This window comes from Schistocerca nitens, chromosome 1 (assembly GCF_023898315.1).
Source record: "Schistocerca nitens isolate TAMUIC-IGC-003100 chromosome 1, iqSchNite1.1, whole genome shotgun sequence".
Classification (NCBI taxonomy): Eukaryota; Metazoa; Arthropoda; class Insecta; order Orthoptera; family Acrididae; genus Schistocerca; species Schistocerca nitens.
Genome location: NC_064614.1, coordinates 614,994,282 through 615,017,777, shown reverse-complemented (window position 1 = coordinate 615,017,777; position 23,496 = coordinate 614,994,282). Strand labels below are relative to the sequence as shown.

General features: G+C 35.2%; 1 protein-coding gene across 10 annotated transcripts in view; it reads right to left on the bottom strand.

Annotated features, from left to right (window-relative positions):
• Positions 1 to 421: 421 nt before the first annotated feature.
• The window catches only part of LOC126257076 (serrate RNA effector molecule homolog), a 221,354-nt gene continuing 198,279 nt past the window's right edge, over positions 422 to 23,496 (bottom strand). For 2 of the 10 annotated variants that reach the window (XM_049955530.1, XM_049955531.1), the window contains exons 18-21: positions 13,540 to 13,693; positions 10,946 to 11,082; positions 5,904 to 6,026; positions 1,778 to 2,262 (exon numbers count right to left, since the gene is read on the bottom strand). In XM_049955530.1, the coding sequence (XP_049811487.1) occupies positions 2,184 to 2,262; positions 5,904 to 6,026; positions 10,946 to 11,082; positions 13,540 to 13,693 (493 nt within the window). In that variant the 3' untranslated portion in view covers positions 1,778 to 2,183. Of the gene's footprint in view, positions 1,369 to 1,774; positions 2,263 to 5,898; positions 6,027 to 10,945; positions 11,083 to 13,539; positions 13,694 to 23,496 lie in introns of those variants that run through there. The other 8 variants (XM_049955537.1, XM_049955541.1, XM_049955538.1 and 5 more) reach the window with 7 other exon arrangements.

Here is a 23,496-nt window from a genome sequence, read left to right as displayed (position 1 = left end):
ATACTTCTATGCAGTTGTAAATATAAATGGACATGATTTTTAGAAACTGTCTAGAAATTATCTTAAATTTTAATTTCAACATTATCTTAGTATTTCTTCTGCTACCTCAAATACAAACTTATCAGTGTCCCCTAAATTTAGATGAATTCCCTATAAAAACTACTCTTTACACATAATGCGTTAACACTGATGTATTGCTACGAAACTGTAAGCAAACATCTTTATCGGACTATCACCATAGTCTATATAACAATACATTATTAATTGAAAACTGTGGTACCGTTCATACAGGTACCCCCTGAAATCGATTACTTCCTCCCAAGAATTACAGCATACAACTAGTGGGGTCAAATAATGTGTACATAAAGTGCTCATGGAACCCTTGTCTCATAAGAGGTAAACAAGAAAGGAAACAGACATGTAAAAGTAAGCCATCATAAATTTATTCATCACAAATGGGAAATTCATATCATCCCATGAGTCATCACGATCAATGCTTCTTGCAGTAAAATGCTATCAGCTACAAGCATTAAAAGTGTTGGGATTCAAATTGTGAGCAGATGTAATTTAAAGTCATAACATATTTTCAAATACTGTTCCACATTGCACGAAAATTTACAGCCATTTAAATCTACGAACAAAGTGTTCATAATTTTCATATTGGTTGGGGTAAAAATAATGTACAAATAACATTTTACTTGCTAAACATACTCTGAAAATTGCTTAAATTATGGAAGATGTATATTACATTGATTAGTGTCTCAGTCTCCTCCCTGTTCCGTAGAAACACACACACACACACACACACACACACACACACACACACACACACACACAATTTGTGTTACCAAAACACATGTGAGAGACAATAAATACTTCCTAGCTTTGTAAAGAAATTTCACAATTGCATATGTTCCCTGGGTTGATGTACTGGAAGTATAAGCAGACTATTCTTTTACATAATGACAACAAAACAATCAGTATGTCTTACATATGTCTATGATTAAATGCAAGACATTGCCACATTGCAGCATATAGTGAAGGACTATAAACACCTCACATTTCTGTCAATGTTGATAGATTTATCTGAAATAATTCAAGAGGCTAAAGCAGCTAAGTTTTAATGTGAGTACAAAAGTGAATTGCTGCAGTTGAGGTGACAGTCTCTAGCAACACAGCAGAAACTAAATGACAGTTCTCCCAAAACAGAAAAGCCTGTTCTGACAACATCACATTCTAGTACCATACATAAAAGAATACCAAGCACACAAAGACTGATTTGTGCTATCATATCAAATAAACTCTTCAGGTTCTCTTGGAGCATCCAAGTCTCGGTAATGAATTACTGGACGATATTCACCACCACCCCTGACAAGAAAAAAATCTGATTAGAACATTTAACTGGTAGTGATGAGTCAGAAATTTATGTTCAAAATCTTTCACACAAATAAATACTTAAACACAAAACAACAAAAACAGCAATCCGTCCTGAAGGGAAAATATTCATCCATTCCAAGTATTCTATACACACCATGCAAAATGGTTCACAGATCATTTCAATAAATGTTCAAGAGCTGGAGGATTACGTATGTCTGAAATTAATTTATCAAGGAAGTTAACTAAAATAACAAAAGTGTTTTATTATCCTTAAGCATCTGACATTGAAAGTTAAATTTCTCTATACAACATATCACAAAACCATTTTATTTTTTCTTAACAAATTTATGTAACATCATTAGAACTGTAAGAAATAACAAACTGTGACAAGATATGCCCATTATTAGGATTATGTAGATTTCACAACATAAATGTAATAGTTCAAACAAATAAACAAAGAACATGCCCTAAACTGTAGACAATGCAAAATTTTTGAACTATATGATGAATTCAGTACAAATTGAGCCCCCAGTTACTATAACAATACTGTCAGACATTTGGGTGCAAATGAATTATTTTGGTCACAGAAAGCAGGCAGTCAGCTTGCACCTAACAATGAAGTGGTGCATACCATGTCACAACATACATATAGTAAATGTCTCAATACAAACCACAATTTACACTTCTTTATAGCTTTAGTAACAATAATATATTCAAAAAAAAGTGTTAACATTTATAATTTCTGCCACCAGCAAATAAAATATGCACAAAGGGTGTGCATGTCATTATGTAAAAATAAATTATAATCAGAAGATCTCTGGAACCTCTGGCACATCTACATCTTTATAAGAAACTACTGGACGAGCAGATTCAATAGGCGGGGACCTGAAAACCAAAATAAACAAACAAAAAAAAAGTCTAGCCCTCATCCGACCATATGACAATTTGATGTAATAAAAATTAATATGTTTGAGTACTGCAAAGTATTTACAACACACTTAAAACTATAATACTGCTTATTCTGATGAACGGTGATCTTTACCAACAGTACAGATACTAGGATGGGAAACAAATGCCGCATGTTCTGCAGACAATAAAAAGGGTTATAATTCTGCTTATTGTAAATACACACATCAAAAAATAGTTTTTCATCCCCTCAGTTCCAAGAGTTGCTGAACCTGTGCAGAAAATTGGAATAGAGATCAACGTAAACATTTCCTCCCTTTTTACTGCTCATGAAAACCACACATTGGATGTTGTACGACCATACAGCGAGACCTTCAGAGGTGGTGGTCCAGATTTCTGTACACACCGGTACCTCTAATACCCAGTAGCACATCCTCTTGCACTGATGCATGCCTGTATTCGTCGTGGCATACTATCCACAAGTTAATCAAGGCACTGCTGGTCCAGATTGTCCCACTCCTCAACAGCAATTCCGTCTAGATCTCTCAGAGTGGTTGGTGGGTCACATCGTCCATAAGCAGCCCTTTTCAAGCTATCCCAGGCCTGTTCGATAGGGTTTATGTCTGGCGAACATACTGGGCACTCTAGTTGAGTGATGTCATTATCATGGAGGGAACCATGCACAATATGTGCATGACAGGGGTGCAAATTGTCCGTGAAGATGAATGCCTCGCCAATATGCTGCCTGTATGGTTCCATTATCGGTTGCAGAATGGCATTCACGTATCGTACAGCCATTACAGTGCCTTCCATGACCACCAGCAGCATACGTCGGGTCAACATAACACTACCCCAAAACAGCAGGGAACCTTCACCTTGCTGCACTCGCTGGACAGGGTTGCCTCCAAACATGTCTCCGACAATTGTTTGGTTGAAGGCATATGCGGCACTTACCGATGAAAAGAACGTGATGCCAATCCTGAACGGTCCATTGGGCATGATACTGGGCCCATCTGTACCATGCTGCATAGTGTCGTGGTTGCAAAGATGGACCTCACCCTGGACGTTGGCAGTGAAGTTGCGCATCATGCAGCCTATTGCGTACAGTTTGAGTCGTAACATGACGTCCTGCGGCTGCACAAAAAGCATTATTCAACATGGTGGCGTTGCTGCCATGGTTCCTCCGAACCATAATCCGTAGGCAATGGTCATCCACTGCAGTAGTAGCCCTTGGGCGGCCTGAGGGAGGCATGTCATTGACAGTTCCTGTCTCGCTGTATCTCCTCCATGCCCGAACAACATCCCTTTGTTTCACTCTGAGACACCTGTACACTTCCCTTGTTGATAGCCCTTCCTGGTACAAAGTAACAATGCGTACGCGATCGAGCTGCAGTATTGACCGTCTGGGCATGGTTGAACTACAGACAACACAAACCGTGTACCTCCTTCCTGGTGGAATGACTGGAACTGATCGGCTGTCGGACCCCCCCGTCTAATAGGTGCTACTCATGCATGGTTGTTTACTTCTTTGGGCAGGTTTAGTGACATCTCTGAACAGTCAAAGGGATTGTGTCTGTGATACAATATCCACAATCAACGTCTATTTTCAGGAGTGCTGGGAACCGGGGTGATGTATAACTTTTTCTGATGTGTGTATGTCCACATAATGAAACTGTTTTCCCAGTAATTTTCCACTTTCAAACTTATATTTTTTTGGCATTTCTTGCAGTTTTACATCTAATTTTCTTAGTAATTTCTCTTCCCTTCCCAAAAAACAACTGTTTGTTTCACTCTATAGCCTGCTGTGTTCACCACTTCATTAGTAGGAATTTTCAATAATTTCAGTTTTCAGTTGTCAACAGAAGTAGTTTTACCACAAGGTAATGTACAATATTTCTTTCTACAGCAGGTAGAATGAATGAAACAAAAAGTCCACAGATATTTTACAATCTCATGTGATTTAATTCCTGCCCCATTCTCAAACAACAGAAAACCTATATACATGACAGCAACGGGACAAAAATTATTTCATCTACTGAGGAGTAACGGTTAAAAAATTAACACCTAATTTTTTCTCCTACAGCTGCTAAATCTGCTAAGGTATTCAGAGATACAATGCATTCCATCAATAGATGAGACAGATAACTTGGGCATCAACAACAAGATACAGGAAAATCAATAAGGCTACTGTAGTTTCCCAAACGAAGCTATAAATTATGTATCACTCCTCCCACTTCTGAATCCACAAAGAGAAGTTGCACGTTTCCTGCTTCTCTGAGGGTTTACTCAATATAAAGGATGATTAAAATTATTTATGTAAATGATCATGTCATTTCTCTATTCCATTTATGTTATTTATAAAAGTAAAAATTGTTTTCAAATTCTGTTTAATTATATACCGGTCTTCTTGCAACTTTTCCATTATTGGTAGCTCTTTTATATCAATAAACAGAGGTCAGTACTGGCAAAAAAATACAATGAAACTAGGGAACTAAGGCAAGCAATGTCGACGATAAATTTTAGAACGCAAATAAAATTTAATCATTTGCATTCCAACAATGCTTTCCAGTCTGTCAGTATGCCTGAAGTAAATGTTTTGTATGTCACAGAGGATCATAAGTAACAGAGATCACAACAGTGTTACATGCTGACACATTACGTGGAGAAATATATTCTTTGAATAAGAAATTTTTTAACTTAAACCAAATATTAATTTAATTTTATCTATATTTTGCAGCTTCAAACTTGACTGTATTCAATACACTGGCGATACGAATTAAAAAATACCTTCAGTCACAACTTTTCGTGTTTTATTAAATACACAATGCATTTTGGACCCTGTGGGTCTATCATCAGGTGTAATTTGTCTTAATACATGTTTTATTTCTTCTCTTGGAAGAGGTGAAATGCATATTCCTGTCATGAAAAGGTTTAATGTTAGGTTATGAATTTTCTAAGTCGTACGTGGAAAATATGTGCAAAATAGTGGGAAAGATGAACAGTGTAAACTTACCACATAATCCAAGAAAATATTTATATTTTTACATTTTAAAAGCTTGTGGAGGAGAGAGGGGGGGGGGGGTGCAGTGTCAAATCCATCTCAAACAAAAATAAATGCCGCTATGAAGTAAAAAAATTAATAAAAATTGAATGAAATGATTGTACAGCATTATTAACCAGGAGACCCCATCTGGGCTTTTGGTTCACTGGTGCAAGTCTTTCTGAGTTGATTATACCATTTGATGAGATGCAATTGTTAGGACACCACAAATACCCAGTCCCAACGAAAAGAAAATCTCTGACCTGGTCAGGAATCAAACCCAGGACCCCGTGATATAGAGGCAGCAACACTTACTACAAGACCACAAGTTGCAGATTATGAAATTATATATAGCAACAATTCTTCCAGTGCATACACTCAGTTTTTCACAAAAGCACCACAAACTTGTGGGAGTTGTCTAGAACTTATAAGAGTCTAAAACTACACACCAACCAATTCACAGGTGAAAAGGTACTATCTTATAAGTGGTTGTAAAAGAAGCTTTATACTGTGTTATAGAAAGTGAGGAATACTCTACTAATATCAAACAATGACTAGAAAAGTGTAGTAGCTACCTTACCTGCCGCGACTGTATCCTCCCCGGTTTGGTCTTGCATACCCTTGGTTGTAGCCCTGATTATAACCATATCCAAAGCCGTGGCCTCCATAACCAGCGTGACGACCCCCATAATTATACTGGTAACTGCAAAAAAAATTTTCAACATGAAACTGTCTGTATAAACAAACAGCAGAATAGCAATGAATTAAATGATGAGTGATAATATTACTATGTTTTTAAAGAGGTCTTTGGGTAGCGCAACTGCAACTGTACAAGTCTACTTTCATAAAATGAAAGATAGTGCAACAGTTGTTGAACCAATATTTTATTCTTTATGGCCAGTTTCAGAATAATAAAATTTCAACTTCTGGCATACACTGTAATGATGGGAACAACGTATTACCATTACGACCAAGCAGTCATTCAAAAATGAAAAATTAACAACAAATTGATGACCAGGCATTACCCACATTAAGCGTGAAAGAACTAAGGGTGTCTTCCGCCATATGTTGTCTGTGGAATGAAACTTCTGTGTCTATTTTATAAAATAGGGAACTTAAAACATTACAGAGATGAAAAACTCTGTTAGAAAATGATTATTTGCAGTATCACAAAACACACTAGAAATGTTACAGTGAGGAAAAGGACCACACAATATGCGAAAGAACCTTAAGTAGGATCCCGACAGCAACCACCATCTTGCTCATCATGCTGTACTAACAGGAAAACCACAAACAGACGACGGTGAGAGACCTGCGAGAGCACATGCCACGTATGGAGCAAACAACATTGTTGAGTGCAGCTATGGCAGGTGGAAGGTTTAAAACCATGAGGAGGAAAACTTAGAAGAGTATGGATTCTCTAAACACTACAGAGAAAGAGAACCTATATATCAAGATAAAAACCACATGAGTGTGCTACCACCACATTAATCATACAGAAAAAAATCAGAAAGTTAACAAAATCACAGTTAAAATATGAAATACTCCAAAACAGATGAAACACTTGAAAACCTAATTTAGGCGGTAAATTGAACTAGCTAAAATATTTATATGGTACACATCTATATGATCGTTAATAGTTTCACGAAGAAAGGAGTGGAGACTTTTTAGAATTTCTCTCTATTCTTTAGTACATTAAGTATGTGACCTTTGCCCACAATGTGCAAAACTACCAAATTATTGTAAACCTGCTGATTATCAATCAAAGTATTGTCAAAGCTAACCTGGATTGATCAACATTGTTGTTGATGTTGTTGTTGTTGTCTTCAGTCCCGAGACTGGTTTGATGCCTGCTACTCTATCCTGTGCAAGCCTCTTCATCTCCAACTAGCTACTGCAACCTACATCCTTCTGGATCTGTTTACTGTATTTATCTCTTGGTCTCCCTTTATGATTTTTACCCCCCATGCTTCCCTCCAGTACTAAATTGGTGATCCTTCAATGTCTCAGTGTGTGTCATCCCTTCTTCTAGTCAGGTTGTGTCACAATATCTTTTCTCCCCAATTCAATTCAGTACCTTTTCATTATTTATGTGATCTGCCCATCTAATCTTCGGCATTCTTCTGTAGCACCACATTTCAAAAGCTTCTATTCTCTTCTTATCTAAACTGTTAACCGTCCGTGTTTTGCTTCCCTGCATGGCTACACTCCATACAAATACTTTCAGGAAAGACTTTACACATGTAAATTTACATTTGATCTTAACAAATCTCTTTATTTCAGAAATACTTTTCTTGCCATTGCTAGTCTACATTTTATATCTTCTCTACTTTGGCTATCATCTGTTATTTTGCTGCCCAAATAACAAATCTCATTACTACCTTAGGTTTCTCATTTCATAATCTAATTCCCTCAGCATCACCTGATTTAATTCGACTACGTTCCATTATCCTCTTTTGCTTCTGTTGATGTTCATCTTATATCCTCCTTTCTAGACCATTTCCATTCCGTTCAATTGCTCTTTCAAGTGCTTTGCCGTCTCCAGCAGAATTACAATGTCATGAGCATATCTCAATATTTTTATTTCTTCTCCCTGGACTTCAATTCCTACTCCAAATTTTTCTTTTGTTTCCTTTACTGCTTGTTCACTAGTGAATTACATTGAGGATAGGGTACAACCCTGTACAGACTGTAAACATCCTGTGTTTTACCCTTGCCCCCTTTAGAATATGAAAAAAAGAGTATTCCAGTCAACATTGCCAGAAGCTTTCTCTAAGTCTGCAAATGCAATAAATGTAGGTTTACCTTTCCTTAACCTATCTTCTATGAGAAGTCGTATTGTCAGTACTGCCTCGTGTCTTCCTACATTTCTCCGGAATCCAAATTGATCTTCCCCAAAGTCACCTTCTCTGTAAACTCTGCTTTCAGTTCATTAGTGACTAGTTTGGAGAACTTTCTACACTGTGATTTATTGGCATACAGGATGTTTATGGTTATAGAATCTGAAGTCGCAAGACAAACTGATATTCTTGATAATTTCTTTAGTTATAAACCAATGTGTAGTTATACTTGCTGTAAGTGTAAAGTGTCTAAAGGTGATACGGTTGTTTGTTTGTTTTTGAGGACGTAGTATATATGAAGTTCCATTTTGTAGACAATATGACTTCGTAAAATGGTATACAGGGTGTCCCTGGAGAAACGGTTGATATTTAGCAATATTACGAGAATGATCTTTCAAAGCAAGAGAATCGAGTAGACATGGGCTCTAAAATGCATACCTTAAGGGCTATAAGCACCATTTTATCTTTGATAGTAAGTAAAGCAATCATCACTCTGAATATTGTTTTGAACACCATGGTGCTTTACTAGGCATGGTCCTGTTGGAGATCATATGCCACTGCCTTCCTTTGACCTTTGAACTGACGTACCCAGTAAGTTATAGGGGGATCTACAGTTTAGCATGGATTCCCCATTGTACAACTTGGCATTTTTCACATCAAACAAATACTGCTGGAGGTGAATGATGTGGTATGTGACAGATAAAGATCCTAGGATTAATTGAGGATCCAACCCAAGACCTTTGGATACATTACCACTTCTCAAAATATGCAAAGCAAAGAGCTTGCAGTGGGAATATTACTTTGGGTGGAGAACCCCTCAAAGTGGCAGACAGTTTCACTTATTTAGGGAGTGAAATATCTAGTCATGGAAGAATAACCAACAAAATTAATAGGAGGTTACAGAAGGGAGGCAATTTCAACCAAACAACAAAACACCCCGATTTGAAATAAAGAAGTTTCAGAAAAAGCAAAACTCCTTGTGTATATTGCCACCTATGGAGGAGAAACATGGACAATGACAGAAAGGGACTAGAGCAGACTGCAAGCAAGGGAAATGAAATTTCTCAGAGCAGTTACGGAAAAACAAGAATGGACAGAGTAAGGAATGTAGATATTAGAAAGGACCTTAAACATTTAAGTATGAGTGAGTGACAGAGAGAGAGAGAGAGAGAGAGAGAGAGAGAGAGAGAGAGAGAGAGAGAGAGAGAGAGAGAGATATTGGACATGTTAAGAGGATCCAAGAACATGGTGGAAAATGGGAGTGAGAATATCTGTGGAAAGGAGAGGTGTGACATGGCAGCAAATGGAGGAAGAAAAGTGGTGGGAGGACTGGGCCAAATGGAGAGGACTCTTCAGCACCCAGACCTAGTAGTAGCTGGAGCGGGATCCAAATATAGATAGATACTTCTCAAACGCGACTCAACTGCACATGCACAAGAGCCCGCCCGCAACTGCTCAAACAAATCCAAAGTGAACAGTTGTGACGTCACGCTCATCGGAGACAATTTGTTGTTAGGGAGCATTGCATGGTCTTCCCAAAGCCTTTGACACACTTTGCAGTTGGCAAACGCTTGTATGAGCACTGTGTTTTATTGTTGTATATGGTGTATTTGTTTTGCGACTTGAGTTTTATTTTCTTTTTTTTTTCTCTCCTTCATGTTTTGTTGCTGCAGTATTATTCTGCAGAAGCAGGATACAGTAATATCCTTTGTTAGAGCATTGGTTCATACCTCTCAAAATCACAAAAATTTTACTGAAAATTAAAACAATGAAAAATTCCTGGAATTTCGAAAAATTCCCAGGTTTATCCCGGTTTTCCCCCGGATGAAAAAATTCCTGGGTTTTTCCCGGATCTCCCGGGTCGTATACACCCGGTATTATATCAAAATGTGGTCATCCCTATGGGCTAGTACTAGGTCTTCAAGGGACATATTAATATTCTCAACAAGAAAGGAATATCCACACACAGCTGATACACAAGGACTCTGACATTCTGAGACTGCTGCAGTTAAATGTATACAGCAAATGTAGGTAAAACTTACTCAATCAGCAATTCTGCACTCTGGCAACACACTACTACAGCACTTGTGAAATTATATTACCCAAAACTGTACATAAATTAGAGTTTCAAGATCACCTACACCTACACAGATGTGTGGTAGCCTGCACACTAAATCTACATATAATTATGAAAGTTAAGTGGTTGGGTAATATTTACAAACCAACTTTTTTTTTATCTAAAAGCATTCAAGATAGACCAAACGCTGATACTATTTTCATTGTTTACATTGGCTAAGAATGACTAACAGTGTTGCCCATACTTCTATGACACTAGTAAAATTCTGGCAAGTAATCTGCTGACCAATGCCCTTTTACATGATAAGTGGTTATCTATTCCTACTGATGAACAATCAAGCAATATTATTATTTCTTTAATAATGCTGTAAGTACATCAATAACTATACCCAATCTTCAAAGAGCATAATAAGCAAGAACGGTTAATTTAAAAGTATAGCAAATATGATGTCAATAAAGACTGAGAGCAGTGTCAGTTGAATAAGGCTCCCGGAAGGCATACACCTTGGCCACACCATAGGACTTATTTTCATATTTGTCCTAAATTAGAAGTATAGTATGACAGGTGCTGGATTGCAGGTCTAGTTTCAATGAATCCATCACTGTTCTGTTGACATAACAACCCTGTTCAATTGCAGTATTTGCTGCCCACAAACCAGTATGTGATAAAACTTCAGCTGCCCATTACATCTATTAAAGAACTCACTGAGGAACATACGGAGCAGGTGCAGGAAAGCCTTCTCTGCTATCCGCTCCTGAATCCTTTCTCCCCTGTCGATTCCCTGGATGTTCTGGCAGTTGTGGTCTCTTTGGATCTCTTAAGTAGTTGTTAAAATATTCAACCTGGAACACAGAGGTGAATTAAAAATTCCTCTATAGAAATAAGAATACAGCTGAAAGACTGCCAAGTGTTACACAAATCCAGAGAGAATGTGATAATGCTATAATAACATCTCATAATAAAGGTCGCTTATATTTATTATTACAGTACATGATTTCCTTAACAAAAAATTCGTATTTCTTAACAGAATGGGATGTCTTCAGTGAGTAACAAAAGTTTCACAATTGTCCAAAACCCTGTTTCAATGACGATCACAAATAATCTGAAACAGGATTACTTGAACAGGAAACCAAAAGAATTCTAAGGTGTCATGTTGAGAACAAACATAAATAATAAACAGCAAGAAAGATTGAAATGCTGACCAACTGGTTTACATGATAATCAGATAGAGTTTTTGCTGAACAATAGCGGTTCAGAGCTTGATGAACAAATGTGCTCAAGGTGAAGCTCCTGATGTTGATGCTGTATCAGAGATCCCTCTGTCTCAAGCTATCAATCTGCCTCTTTCATATGGGCAGTGGATAAGATGATGACAGTACAGCTCCACAGCCTCCAGTTTCTGAAGAATCATGCCAAATTCAAATTGACCAGAACCTGTTTGTGTTTGATTGTTTCACCAACTTTTTTGATGAAGAACAAAGAGAGACAAAGCTATAAGTGGATTACTGTGAAACTCAGAGAACTGAAGATTTTTGATGTGGTTTTTACATTTGTGCTTTGTTAGTAAACTGAAAATGACTGATTATTTGTCTACAAATTCTCTACTGCAGACGTTCTCTGCAGAGAAGTGTTAACCAAGAGATTGTTTTCTGTCAATTTGTGAATGTTTCACCTCATAGATAATGTGACTTTTTATTAAAAATATTAAGGTGGGCACAACCATATTCACAAAGTGAGACCCATCTTTTCATACATTCATGACAAAAAGCAAAACGACATGCAAACCGAGAGAAAGTCTCCCTAAAGATGAAATAATTTGCCTTTTTTGTGGCAAACTAGTTTCAAAGATGATACAAAACATAAGCCAAACAAATAAGGCATAACATTTTTTTATGTTATGTGAAAGTGATGGTAGATAAATTATGAAATGTGAAATATATTCTGGTAGTCAGGAAAATGCTAATAAAAGCACTTTGCGTGTAGTAAACAGGCAAGAGTGAAATTTCCTATGGTAAAGGCCATATCCTATACATGGATCACTTTTACCTAGCCCTGATCTACTCTAGCTTTCACGGAAAAGCAAAACTAAGGCAGTGGGTTCAGTTATAAAAACAGAAAAGTAGTAGCCCACGTGCTTACAAAATAAACTTTCGTTTGTTGTTTGTGAAATCGAAAAATACCAGGGCTGTATTTATTTCGACAGCAAAACACAAAATGACTGCTGACTGCATCCTATGTCAGTGTCACAACAAAGTTATGAATGATAGAACCACAGTGACCAACTAATGGGCTACTACTAGTTTGAGGGGAGGCAAATACAGTGGTTGATGAAAGTTAGTTGGTTTTTATGAAGATGGTTGTAAATTCGTATGTTTTATATAAAAGTACAGACCTACTAACAAACAGATTGTTTAGTTCATTACTGAATTGGCAGAGACTATACTGAACAAAGGTCGACTACTTGAATATACTTTCACTCAAAACAGTTCATCTGTATATAGAATCAGTGGAAGACTCCCAGAACTGATTAAGTGCTTCAAAAGAGTCAAAATAACCTCAGAGGAGATATCAAGTTTGCACAGAAAGTGACAAGAAGAGATATAAGGTACTATTGTGAAGAATGTGATGTACGAGTAAGTTTTCCAGAAAACAGGGCCAAACGTTACTAAGTAATTTTAAATAAAGAAAACCACATTTTCGAACAATTTCATTTTTTATACAAACAAATTCTAAACTGATCTTTCTGTACAAAAGTAAAGGGTGAAAAAGCTTTTGTTGTTGTGAAAACACATTTTCATTTCAATACAAAAAAATAGTCACTGGTGTAAGTCGATGTTTCTTTGCAGCATTTCATAGAAAAATTGCCCCCCTTTCAAATGCAATAAAATAATAAAGATCTGTACAGTAGAGTCTGCTGCATAAAATTAAAAAAAACTGAAAATGTACAGCATCAGTCAGCTGAATGGCACACTAGCCACGCAACCATAAAAGTGTTAAGCAGACCGCTGTAATAATTCGGTTGCCCAGTTCTCAGGAGAACATTATAAGAAAATTTCACAGAATTACAAGGAAGTTGAACTTTCATATGGCAAAGAAATTTTGTTGTATGAAAACTATTGGCTACTTTTTTACCAAAACAACTGAAAAACATACATTTAACCAGCACAGTCTCAGGCGTGCTCTCACATAATTCTACAATTTATTAAATTTTAAAACGCTGCTTGACTAATTTTCTTCTAAGTCTCCACCACATTTTTAAAAAAATTACATCCAAAGAAAATATAATGAGCAAAAATTACCTCCTTCTTCACTTCTTCAACTTTTTCTGCGTGCTTGTTGAAAATGTGCTTCCTAACAAATTCTGGTCCTTTAAACTTTTTACCGGACAGCGGACATAACCATTTATCTTTGGCTAATTCTTGAGTATTTGCCTGTATAAATTTCTCAACTTCACTGGTATACAATTAAGGAAGAGATACAGGAGTACACATGAATACAATAGAGATGCTACAAATGATAACAGTATAAGGAAAAACCAAGCAGTGTGTATTTCAGTTCATCACAATTAATTTATTAACACTGTTACTTGCTCTAACTTATTTGTGTGTAAATCTGAAGGGAAAGAGAACTGTTTACACTGAATTAGGTGTACCAAACTGATGGTTTACAGAGGCAACGGAGAGCAATGTCAACAATGAATAATAGCTGAGGAACAATACTTACTAATAAGGTCTGCATTAATTTATAAAGTAGGTATTACACCTGGATCAGAATACCAAAGTGATTAACAGTGAAACACAATTGAAAGTGGAAGGGGCAATGCGACAGGTCACTGCTACATGTGCACGAAAATGGCTGCTGCAGCAGGAGCTATGCACTGCTTCTATTTATACTATTCACTGATGAAACCGTGTTTACACGGAATAAAATCGACAACACACATAATAATCATTGATGGCATAGGAAAATCGACACTCTACCGGGGGAGGGGGGGGGGGATGACCACTTTCCAAGTTCATTTTTTGATCAAAGTTTGGTGTGGCATGATCAATAATACATTGACAGGTTCAGTCATTTTAGAAGAGCAAATGATGAGGCAAAATTACTTGCATTTCTAGGAAAATTTATTTACTGAACAGCTTGAGGAAGTTCCTTTGGCCATGTGGACTGCAATGTACTTTCTGCATGATGGAGCCCCTCCGCATGTTACCAGATGTGAGGTAACATCTCAATAGCACTTAGCACAATGACTGGACTGGTCATTGTAGGACAATTAACTGGTGACCAAGACCATCATCAGACCTTACACTGTTAAGATTTATGTTTCAGGGGCTGGACGAAGTCTGTGTAGTACAAATGAAAAGTGAATATGTGTGATTAACTGCTAGATTACATCATAGACACTACTGTCCTCATTAAGGAATGTACACAGGCATTCATACAAGCAAACACAACATCTTCTCCCAAGAGTGCACAAATGTACTGAAGCGATGGTAGGATATTCAAACAATTATTCTGAACTGCACAACAGCTGTAATGTGAGGTGTACAACAATTCCTAGACATGAATGTCTTAAAAATACATGTTTTTCAATTGATACCTTGTAAAATGCATGGCTGCCAACTATTATGTTTGATTACTTTAGTTACAGAACTATGGGAAGTTACTAAAAAATCACAAAAAAGGACATTTTACAATTTCATGTTTTAAAAAAGTGGAAAAGGTACTGTTTAAATTTCACTACTGTAATGGATCTGGGAAATGTTATTTTTTTACCTTATTTTTCGATACCGAAGTGTAAATGTTTTCTTATATTTTTGTCAGAATTTATTATAATTTGTCTTATTACATGTTAATTTACCTCTGTTTTTGAGAGTGAAAGCATATTGTTTACTATTAGGAAATGTATCGAAGAACAGCAAAGAGACTGATTACAAATGGAAACTTGTGGATTGTGTAAAGTATCTTTGACGTTAGAGTCGTTTTTGACTATAGTCAGTCGGCAGCTAACTGTTGGTGTGTGATGATGGAAGAACATTGTGAAGGTCGAAGTCCTAAATAATTTTGAATTATGTTACTATTATTTTTGTATTGACTATAAAGAAGAAACTGTATTTAAAACACCAAAATGAGAGAAACACTTTGAACCACGTCATTTCTGCAGCCGACAACGATGCATTGTGGAATCATACTTAGACAACTGAAGCCAAGACTAATATCGCCTTGCAAACATCTAATGGAAAAGGTACTGTCACGAAATATGGCAAATTTAAGTTAATTAAAAAATAGTGACCATATTTTCAACTTGTGTCTTTCCGGGAAGCCGTATTTCAACTGGGGGCTCAGTGCCGGGATATTGTGTTCACGAGATCTTCAACAGTGCTACGAGGAAGAAAATTTTTGTGTGTTAGTACCAGTTTCTTCAGAATGTGTGTTACAGTGTTTGTGTTCATCGGGAAGTAAAAGTTTTGGAGAAGAAATGTTTCGGCAAAAAATATAATTTTCGACAGAAGAAAATACTTCAAGAATTTTGGTCAACAATCACATGGATGGAAAACGTGGTTTTGCAACAGTAGAAGAGTGTTCCAGATAAGTCACGAAACCCTCGTATTTTGTTAAAACAATATTTTATCTTGTTTTGTATTGTTGTGTATAAATGTTTGTTCTTCACAATGACTTACGAGATTTTCGAGAGTATTGTGCCTAAAGTAGAAAGTAGTAATTTAATAGACTTCGAACATCAGGACAGGTCAAATGAAACAGAAAAAACTGATCAATTTGATTTGAAAAGTTTTCTTGTAAATTTCACGCAAGAAATTAGACAATCAGTTGACGACAATAAGACTTACTGGGATGAAAAAATTGATAACATTTTGTTGCAAGTCCAAGCAGTCAATACCCAAGTGGGTAATCTTTCGAATAGAGTTGGCAGTGTTGAGGAAAAAATTGAATCTGTGGAAGCAAAAGTAAATCAAATTGATGCTAAATTGAGTGGTGAAATTAATACTGTAAAAAATGAGTTACTGGCAGATAGGGAAATAAATGTAATTGATTTTAATGAGATAAAAGGGGAAATTAAAAATTTGGATGAGAATACAAAAGTTTTAGTAAAAAATGTAGAACAAAAAATTGACAATCGCTTGGTTACTCTAGAAGAAAAAGTAGAATGCAATGATTTAGAAAACAAAAAATCTGTCAAAGAACTTAGCGAAAAAATTGAAAGTTTTGACATTGAATTTCAAAGCAAGAATTACAATGTCAACACATGTAATCTTGTATCTAATATTCCAGTGAAGCACTTTTCGGCAGATGGACCCTTACATCCCGTTGATTTTATGCAGTATTGTAAGGATTGTTTTTTACCTCACTCACCAGATGAAATAAAAATTAAATTTGTGAAAAAATTCTTGGAAGGGGAAGCTTTGACTTGGGCAAACCAGATTGTAACTTTGGGGATGACCTTTTTAGAATTTGAATCAAAATTTCTGGAAAAATTTTGGGATGATCTTAAACAAACTAGAATCAAAAGTGAATTTTTGAATGGGCGAAACTATAGAGAATCAGATGGGAACATGAAACAATTTTGCAAATGTGAACTTCAAAAACTTATTCATTTAACAAAACCTTTGGATGACTTGATCAAAATTGATACCTTAAAGAGAAGATTGCCATCAACAATGCAGTTGAGTTTAGTTCATTGTCCTGATAGTAATGTAGAGCAGTTTCTCAATTATATTGAAAAGTTGGATAGGGTAACATCAAGAACACACAATGGGTTTACTCAGAAAGGTAATGGTCAAAATTGGGGAAATGACAACTTTCAAAAAAGGGAACAAAACAATTTTCATGGCGTCAGTCAAAATTCAGGGAGATATAGCAATTTTGAAAAGAAGGACCATAATTTTTATCCAAAACAAGAACAACATTTTCGCGTTAATAATCAACAAAATAGAGAACACTTTGGGGATCAAAATGACAGAAATTTTGTTAGAGATCAGTACAATAGAAATTACCAACAATCAGGTAATGTTTGGCATAGGAATGGGAATAGAAATGTTGATCAGAGACATTGGCAGAACCATAATCAGCAATTCAAACAGGAACCGGAAAAAAAAACGAGTAGACGCCCCCTTGAAGGTCCGCAAGGTTGAGGCAGAAGGTGAGCATGATGAAAGGACCAATGGATGTGACTATCATAAACCCAAACATGACAGTTCCAAACCTAAGCTATCACATGAGGTCATTAGTTGTTACTTATTGAAGAAATTTCAAGAGGAAAATAATGATGATAAAGATAACATTTTCAATACACAAGAACATACAGTAGATAAAAGTAATTGCGATTCATTTAATTTAACAGAGTTTTACACTTGGGTAGAAAAGAACAACACTTTGTCAGATGATGTAATTTGTAGTAGTTCAGAGATGTGTGTGAATGAAAGAGAGAATGTATGCTGTGAGAATGAAAATGTTGGTGAAAGGGATCTGGTAACTTTAGAAAGGGGAAATAATATTTTGGGGGATAATTTGAATGTGTATGACCTGAATATGTGTAATGATGATGATGTTGATGATAAAGTTGATAATGATGGTAATGGTATTGATGATGATGTTAAGGAAAGGTATTTCATTAGTTTAAATAGGGAGTTGGATATACACATGGTTGAAAATGGATTAAATAGTGAGAATATTATAGGAATTCCCAGGGATGTTACCAGGATGAATAAAGCTCGCAAGCTGGGTGTATGTAAAAGTGTGAATTTAGATGTTGCTGGTAAAGAATCTGACTACACAAACAACGAAGACACATGTATAACTTCTTACCTAAGTGAAACTTTTACAGATACTAATGATACACACACATTTCTTATGAATCTATGGCTGAACAGTGAAACTATTTCTTTTGACAAGAACTTTAGAAAGATGCTTATTAATGTATGTGAAACTGTATGTCCTGAGTGGTGGAAAAAGATGAGATATTTTATTTTTGAAAAGCTGAAGGATAAATACTTCAATAGTATACAATGTGATTTGGATGAAAATTCTTGGCTATTTGAGATAATAGAGAGTACTAATGACAATTTTGTATCTTGTGCAAATTTTATAACTGTGACAAATAATACATATAATGATATACCATATGATTCTGATAAGTATAGGTTTGGGGAAATTGAAAGTGATTTATTACATGAGGAGACAGGTTCTGAGAAAAGTGATCAATTTTGCAGTCCTTATATAAAAGTTCAAATTGGGTCATGGATTGGTAAATGTTTAATTGATACAGGAAGTGAGATCTCGGGAATATCTGAAAGGTTAAGCAAGAAATTGAAAGTGGGGAAAGATTATGTTGAAATGCCAGTTGTTGGGGTAAAGATAAAAGGTGCTACTGGGAAGAGCAGTAAATTGGTAAAAAGCCAGGCTTTAGTGACATTTTTAATTGAAGGTAAGTTGTTCACACATGGATGTTTTGTAATTCAGGAATTTAATGAGGATTTTCTTTTGGGTATGAATTGGATTGTAAAAGTAAATACAGCATTTGATTGGGTTGGAAGAAAACTTTTGATAGAAACTAGTGAAAGGGAATACATTCAGACAAATTTTGTGAACACACTTGGTGATCAGAGTAATGGAAATTTTGACAGTATCAATTTACTAAAAGAAAATAGATTGGAGAATATTGAAACTCATAGATTTGATACTGATGAAGTTGAATTTGGGAATTTAGTAAATTTGAAAATTTCAGAAACACAAAATTTATCTGGGGAGCAAAAACAACAGTTAGAAAATCTGCTGTGGGAATACAGTGATGTTTTCAGTGACATACCTGGTAGGGTAAAGGGTTATCAGTGTGAGCTTCAGGTAAAACCTCATGAACCATTTTTCATAAAACCATACAGTATTGCAATATCAAAAAGACCTGCTGTTGAAAAAGAGCTGAAAAAAATGGAAGAATGTAATATAATAGAAAGGAGTATCAGTGCATATAATAATCCTCTAGTTGTAGTTTCGAAAAAAGATGGTGGAGTAAGATTGGTTTTGGACTCTATACACTTAAACAAAATTTTGTTCAGACAGACAGACCATCCTGAAAATATTGATGAGTTACTCTATAAATTTACAGATATAAAATATATGTCAAGTTTGGATCTAACTTCGGGTTTTCATCAGGTACCACTTTCGGTTAATTCTAGAAAATATACTGCTTTCTTGTACAATGGTAAGAGTTACCAATATTGTGTTGTACCATTTGGGTTAAATTCTTCTGTTTCCGAATTTATAAGAGCTTTGGATCATGTACTGGGGCAAGAACTTGCGTCTAAACTGATAATTTATGTAGATGACATTTTGGTTACAGGGCAAAATTGGGAGGAACATTTTTCGATTTTGAAGTCAATTTGTGAAAAACTTAGAAAAGGGGGGATGACATTGAAATTAGAGAAATGTAAGTTTGCAGTTTCTGAATTAAAATTTTTGGGTCATGTTGTCACAGACAAGGGAATTTTGGCAGATCCAGAAAAAATTAAAGCAATTTCAGAAATTCCTATTCCTAAGACTAAAAAACAATTAAAGTCGTTCTTTGGGTTATGCGGTTATTACCGAAAACATATAAGTGATCAGAGTCTGAATGCACCATGTTTAAGTCAGTTACTTAAGAAAAGCACTGTTTGGGTTTGGGATAAAAGTTGTCAGGAAGAGTTTGATAAAATTAAGCAAGAGTTGAGGAAGCAACACTTATTACACAGACCTGATTTTAATTTACCATTTTGTTTGAACACTGATAGCAGTAATTATGGGCTTGGAGCAGAGTTATTTCAAGAAAGAGTAGAGAATGGAGTTAAGATACATTGTACCATAGCATTTGCAAGCAGAATGTTGCTCAAGCATGAGAAAAATTATACAGTCACAGAGAAGGAACTTTTGGCAATTCATTGGGCTTTTACAAAATTTAGAATTTACCTTATTGGACATAAAACCATAGTATTTTCGGATCACAAAGCTTTGAGTTACTTACAAGAGTGCAAATTATACCACAGTAGATTGACCAGATGGGCAATATTTCTGCAACAGTTTGACTTCGAAATCAAACACATTAAAGGTTCTGAGAATGTAGTAGCTGATTCACTTTCAAGGTTACCAATTGGGGGAGAAAAGGAGATTTTTGAACAAGAGGAGGAAAAGCAATTTAAAATTAGATACTTAAAAGGGGTGGAAAATGAGAAAACAATTAGAGCTATGTGTAACAAAATTAGAAAAAATCAAAATTTGGATCAGAGTTGGAAATTAATCAAAGAATGTTTAGGCAAGAAGGGGTATGAGAAACTTGATAAATTTTACAAATTACATAAGGAGATTTTATTTCGGAGAACAGATGTAGATTCTGATAATTGGAAACTGTGTTGGCCAGAGGCAGATGCTGATAAGCTGATCATTTACATACATGAAAGTTTTGGTCATTGTGGGATACAGAAGTGCATTCAAAAGATACAAGAAAATGTTTATTTTTACAATATTGGAAAGAAGGTAAGAAAAGATTTGGCAACCTGTGACAAATGTCAGAGAGTTAAAGTGAGCAATCAAAGATGTGGTGGAGAGATGCAAAACATTATTCCGGAAAAACCTTTAGATCTTATCGCAGTGGACTTATATGGAATGTTACCAAAGAGTAAAGGTGGTCACTGTTACATATTTGTTATGGTAGATGTATTTTCAAAATTAATTAAACTATATCCAGTGAAAAAAGCTACTAGTTATGAAATTATAATAAAAATTGAAAGAGATTATTTCGCACAGGTGGGTAAACCAAAAGCTATATTATCAGATAATGGTTCACAGTTTACTTCAAAAATTTGGAAACAGTTTATTGAAAGATCAAAATTGAAGCATATACTTATATCTGTTTATTCTCCGTCCACCAATCCTGCAGAAAGATATATGAGGGAAATTGGGAGACTTTGTAGAACCTACTGTAGCCATAAACATCCAACTTGGTTTGAGCACATTCGAAATTTTGAAGATATTATGAATAGCCTACAACATAGTTCCACAGGATTTTCACCGTATGAGATTATGTTTAATATTAGACCTCCAAATCTTATATCAGAACTTATTGAATTTCCTATATGTACACCTTTAACTATGCAAGAGAGAGAAGATATTGTCAGGGAAACTATGAGGAAACAAGGGGAAAAGAGGAATAAAAGACATAACAATAGGGTAAGATTAACCACTTTTAAAATTGGGGATCTTGTTCTGGTCAAATCTCATGAAAAATCAAAAATGTTAACTTCAGAAATTAAAAAATTCTTTTATATCTATATTGGGCCTTTTGAAGTCATAGAAAATCCACACCCTAATGCTTATCGTTTGGTGTATCCTAAGTCAAAGAAATTATTTGGTCTCAGGAATGTTGTCTCTTTAAAACTGTATAAACAGAAACCACAATTTCAAAAAATTTAAATAATCTTTTATCATCAAAAACAAAAGTCCTCCACTGGAATATGCTTGTTAGGTCAAACTACCTGTACAACCAAGTATGTATATTTGCATGTATAAATTAATAATTTGAAGTCACATGTTAATTGAAACTGATGAAAAAACACTGATGTAACAAAGAATGAGAGAAAGATTTATTTTTACTATTTTTACAAAAAAAAGTCTCCCTAGTGAGCATTTCTGAAATTTTTTCTAATTTTTGGAAGCTAAGTCTTCCCTGTGGGTGAAGGCATGCATGTGAGGACATGCATGCAAAGGTATAAGTTTCAAAACCAATTTTAGATAAAGCCTCATGATATATGAGCAGTTTATTGTTGTTTATACTGATGCTGTGGGGAGCAAAAGTACTCTTCATAAGAATGTGACTTGTAGTAATATTGTAGTAGAGAGGAAAGTGTACATAAATAATTGCAAAAAAAAAAAAAATTAGATAATACTGATGTATCTTTAGCTGTACTAAAAGAAGAAAATCGTAAAAAAAATACAAACAAAAAAAAACATGAGTAAAAAAAGAAAATCATAAGCAAAAAAAAATAAACAAAAACAAAAAAACCGTGACTAATAAAAAAAATAAAAAAAATAAAAAAATCAGAAGTTAAAAAAATATATGTATGAAAAAATTAAATTAAATCTTATTCTAGCAAAGGAGTTTTACCTTTCTATTATTTTTAATCTGTATGCTGTATGTTAGAATATTTCTCATGTATGTTTTATACCATATATATTTGTCATGTCAAATAATTTCTTTACTTGAATTTTTGTGTATGGGATTGATGGGGAAGTATCATTGCAACAACAGCCAGTAACAAGTCCACAGATTCAAAGAATCCAAATTTAGAAGAGGTTATCAGACTGCATCATTAGTGTACTAATTGTGTAATACAGATCCATTACTGAGAGTGGTAGGGATTTTGTTGTATATGTCCATAACAACAAAAGCCCTGGGGAGCAGTTGTAATGGATCTGGGAAATGTTATTTTTTTACCTTATTTTTCGATACCGAAGTGTAAATGTTTTCTTATATTTTTGTCAGAATTTATTATAATTTGTCTTATTACATGTTAATTTACCTCTGTTTTTGAGAGTGAAAGCATATTGTTTACTATTAGGAAATGTATCGAAGAACAGCAAAGAGACTGATTACAAATGGAAACTTGTGGATTGTGTAAAGTATCTTTGACGTTAGAGTCGTTTTTGACTATAGTCAGTCGGCAGCTAACTGTTGGTGTGTGATGATGGAAGAACATTGTGAAGGTCGAAGTCCTAAATAATTTTGAATTATGTTACTATTATTTTTGTATTGACTATAAAGAAGAAACTGTATTTAAAACACCAAAATGAGAGAAACACTTTGAACCACGTCATTTCTGCAGCCGACAACGATGCATTGTGGAATCATACTTAGACAACTGAAGCCAAGACTAATATCACCTTGCAAACGTTTAATGGAAAAGGTACTGTCACGAAATATGGCAAATTTAAGTTAATAAAAAATAGTGACCATATTTTCAACTTGTGTCTTTCCGAAAAGACGTATTTCACTACTCATATGATTTTGAAATGTTTTACAGGTTGTAACAATTTACTTTCCAAGTACGTAGTAAACTACCTATGAATGATTTTGTTGCCATGGCTTACCAAAATGGGTTATGTTGAGATATGATGAAAATTTTTCCTTCTCTGCATTTCAGTTTAAAGAACACAAAGAAAACTGCTTTCCAACCAAATGACATCACAAATTTCAAGGCATTTGTCTGTAAAGC